This window comes from Austrofundulus limnaeus, unplaced genomic scaffold (assembly GCF_001266775.1).
Source record: "Austrofundulus limnaeus strain Quisiro unplaced genomic scaffold, Austrofundulus_limnaeus-1.0 Scaffold819, whole genome shotgun sequence".
Taxonomy (NCBI): domain Eukaryota; kingdom Metazoa; phylum Chordata; class Actinopteri; order Cyprinodontiformes; family Rivulidae; genus Austrofundulus; species Austrofundulus limnaeus.
The window spans coordinates 24235-28557 of record NW_013953221.1 but is presented as its reverse complement, the minus strand read 5'-3'; the positions used below and the strand labels follow the sequence as shown (position 1 = coordinate 28557).

The 4323-nt window shown below is 41.4% G+C and overlaps 1 protein-coding gene across 1 annotated transcript in view; it reads right to left on the bottom strand.

The window, feature by feature from the left end:
- Positions 1-754: 754 nt before the first annotated feature.
- Positions 755-4323, bottom strand: part of LOC106532721 (disks large homolog 1) — a gene marked incomplete at its 5' end in the record, with an annotated part of 27723 nt that continues 24154 nt past the window's right edge. Inside the window, 1 exon segment of the mRNA XM_014028839.1 lies at positions 755-1132. Within this exon segment, the coding sequence (XP_013884293.1) occupies positions 1026-1132 (107 nt within the window).

The following is a 4323-nucleotide window of genomic DNA, read 5'->3' as shown; positions in this document are numbered from 1 at the left end:
AGTGGATTGTGGGTATTGTAGTCCAAACAGAGAGGATTGTGGGTGTTGTAGTCCAATCAGAGAGGATTGTGAGTGTTGTTGTCCAATCAGAGAGGATTGTGGGTGTTGTTGTCCCCATCAGAGAGGATTGTATGTGTTGTAGTCCAATAAGAGAGGACTGTGGTTGCTGTAGTCCAAACAGAGAGGGTTGTGGTGCCTGTAGTCCCAACAGAGGGGATTTTGGGTGTTGTAGTCCAAACAGAGGATTGTGCGTGTTGTAGTGCCAACAACAGAGAGGATTGTGGGTGTTGTAGTCCATTCAGAGAGGATTGTGGGTATTGTAGTCCATTCAGAGAGGATTGTGGGTGTTGTAGTCCCAACAACAGAGAGGATTGTGGGTGTTGCAGTCCAAACAGAGAGTATTGTGGGTGCTGTAGTCCCAACAGAGGAGAAAATGGGTGCTGTAGCTGAACAGAAAGGGTTGTAGTTGTTCTAGTCCCAACAGAGAGGACTGTGAATGTTGTAGTCCAGTAGTTGTTGGATACTTAAAGCCCTGAATCGACCGTGTGTTTGAGCCCCTTCATTTTATTTACAGTCACACAAGTCTTTATGTACACCACACACACACACACACACACACACACACACACAGGCATGCACGCACGCACGCACGCACACATACACACACATCACTTTCACATCACTTTGTTAAATAATCAAATAAATCAATAAATAAATGTTATTATAAATACTTTGATACCAGCTGAACTCTACAGTCTTTGATTTGTTATTTACTGATTTTACAGGATTATTCAGTCAGCACCTGAATCAGTCGACCAATCAGGTGTCTCTCTCTGGCACAGGTASAGACATACAGGACTGTGATTCGTTACCATGGTTAGAGCAGCTCAGGACCTCACTRATCATACTCGTAMTAAAAACAAAAGTGATAAAAAGATAAAACATCTGATCCGTGTCAGGTCCACCATCCAGAAGAGGAGGAGGTGCTGATGYTGGTTGCCATGGAAACACTTCCCAGCAGCCAATCAGAGTCTGTCCCGAGCAGGAACCCAGATGTAGGGACCACTCTGCTCCTCAATGACGATCTTCACCTGGTGGTAGACCTCCTCGAAGCTTTCACCCTGAACAATGGCTGAAAAATACAGAAAAACACCTGATTAAAGAGACTGACGTTAACCCCAACCATCACTGATGTTCCTGTAACCAYTCATTAATGACCAACTGTTACAGTTCTGTTGGAATCATCACAGGCCTTCATTATTTAAATCAGCTCGGAAGGTCAACAAACAGACAGACAGGGTCAAACTACTGCACCAACGTGTTGAGCAGGTCTCCCCGATGGTGCACACAAAATCTGGTTCAGATCAGATCATYTATGTGTGATGTAGCAGTAACTTAAGCTCTACCTCAAGACTTTGGCCAACACATTCCTCTTTTCCATGCCTACAAGAGAACAATGACTTATTCATTTATCTCCAAGCCTTTTTGTTTACTATCTACAAGTGGTAAGATAGCAACAGGACATGACCACCTCCTATTGATTAAGTACTGTGTAAGAACCCCTTTGATGTGCTCAAAATGGCRGCTTATCACAAAGAACTCAAGBTTTTTGCAGACTGTAAGTCTATCAGGAGTGGATTTGCTGCAGTAAAACCCTCTTGGAGACCTGATCTCTTGCTGAGATTTGTCACCAAAACAAGCTTCAAAGGGATACATTTGCATACCATCTCATTTATGGTTTTAGAGCGCCCCCAAAAGACTGGTTTCATAATTACATCACGAACAAATGTTTTTCTGTATTCCTCATTCTAAAAAAAGGGAAAAAAACCATTGTATTTTTTATCATGATTAAATCATTGTAATAAGGTACTGCTTTAATTACCTCACAAGTAATCTACCAGTCTGTGTGTTTGATCAATTTAGTGAAAAGACTGTGAAGAGGAAGGCAGATTWTGTGACTATTTTCAGCCAATCCTGAGTTTCAGAATCAGAACAATAGGTCCAGTTTAGCAGCAGTTCAGTCAGAAGAAAAAAGAGAGAGTTTGAAGAAGAAGTGGGGAAGGACGAGCTCCAGTTTCCCCCCTTGGGGACATTTTTCTTTTCTTTTTTATTTTATTTTATTTCATTTTATTTTTAACTTCAAAGTTGTTGATTCCTCTTTATAGTGCGGGACCGGATTTATGCAGGAACTGAGCTTGATCAGAATTTTTTTTAATCAACAAGGATCRAGAAGCAGACTCCTGGTTCCAGCTTGGAGCCGKCCCAAGCCGCTCCGAGGTGTTTAGTTTGTACCCACAAGGGACCGCTCTGAAATTGGGCGACATCGCTGACCAGCTTCGCTCGAACTTCGGTACCCTGGGACAACCTGGCAAACATCTGACCGGTAGGACAGACATATTTTCTCTGTCGATGGTGTGCTCAGCTGYGTGGTGTGGTGAAGGTTCTGGATCATTAAGTTTGTATTGAAGAAGGCTTTGGCAAGTTCATTTCCKTKATAATTCARGTCCCCTCTTAATCGATGAATTAACACTTTCTTTTTATTAATCTGTAAGTTTTTCTATTTTTGCTAGTGTAGYCTAGTTTAGTTGAGGTTCAGTTAGAATGATGCTAGAGATGATTWAAGGGTGATAAAGTGACGCTTATTATTAAACCTCAAGGTCTTGATAATAATGGTTTCTGTTGCCAAATAATCTGCTTGTATTGTTACCTCTGAATCAATCAATACAGGGTATATTTTGAAATTTATGCTCGTCTGTGRGTCATTTATTCGGTTTACTCTCTAAAATGGTAGGATTCGCTATTCAGTATTTGAGACTGACTAAGATCTATAAATTAATTTCCTGTATACCAGGTGGTGCCCCATTATTGTGCTAATAAGTTACGAGGAACTTATAATTTAGCAACTGTTTAATAACATCAACAGTATTCTCCTACAGTGATTAAGAGCTAACTGTGTGCAAATGGCGAGGCATCAGCATTCGCCACTCTGCCACGCCTACACCACTCTGCCACACCCARACATCCCTCCARCAATCAGTGTTGAGAGAAGCATGCAGCATGTGAAGTCTGCATGTTCAAAGCTTGGCAGGGTTAGCTCAGATACATGTGCAAGAAAAGAGACAAACTGGCAGCTCTGAWTCAAAATGGCCGACTTCCTGTGGGGATTGGACCAGGACTCCAAGAGACATTTTTGTAGGTCCTGAGCCATTACCTACGTGTACCAAATTTCATGATTGCAGGTCCAAGCATGGCTAGGGGCTGATTTTTTAAATAAACGTAGGGGGTACTGTGGAGGAGTAAAGCCACGCCCTCAAAACTTGTGCTGCATTCCTGTAGTGGTGTGGATTAGGATTGAGTGTAGTGCATTGTGTGCAGATTGGCTGGAATATGTGGAATTTAGAGCCAAACTTWTGTCAACCYTGTGATGTGTGACTTTGCTGCTCCGCCATGACCACGCCTTTCACCGAAAAGTCTTTGTGCTTAAAAACAAGTGAGATCAACTTATTAACTGTGTTCTGATTCAATTTGTTGRTGATTAGATCAAGAGGGTCAGAGCTGAAGCTGTCCAAACATAAGGGTTACTTCCTGTTGRTAGGGGGCGGGGCTTAGATGATGTCAGCATATGACCGCATGGTATGGTTGGGCATGCAACATGGATGACTCATGTGTCAAGTTGTACTGATTGTCCGTAATTTACATGGATTTTCCATCATTTTGCAGGTATATGGACATATAGAGCAATCTCACAGATTTTTTTCAACTTTTATGGATTTTTTTCAAAACCTCAGTTTCAAATTAATCTAACATGTCAGAGCCTGTGGGACATTAAAAAAACCCATAAATGACACTAAATAACAAACTTCTAACTGGTTCTGCCGCTAGAAATAACACTAGAAATAAGTTCTCCACTCTGTGGGTGCAATTATTACGGATATTTTGCAAAAATTACAGATTTTTGGGGTTCATTATGCAGGTAAACGTCCAAAGGGGTTGACATGTATGATGGCTCAAACCGTTTGATGTATTTTAGCTTTTCTATGTGAAAGTTGCAGCTTTCTGAAATTGTAACTGACAAAATTTCTGTCCCCCCCCCACACACACACACACATATGGGGACAATAACATTTACCTGTCTGTCTGTTAATAAAGACAGGTGAGTTTACCTGTCTGTTAATAAAGACAGGTGAGTTTACCTGTCTGTCTGTTAATAAAAACAGGTGAGTTTACCTGTCTGTCTGTTTATAGACAGGTGAGTTTACCTGTCTGTCTGTTAATAAAAACAGGTGAGTTTACCTGTCTGTCTGTTTATAGACAGGTGAGTTT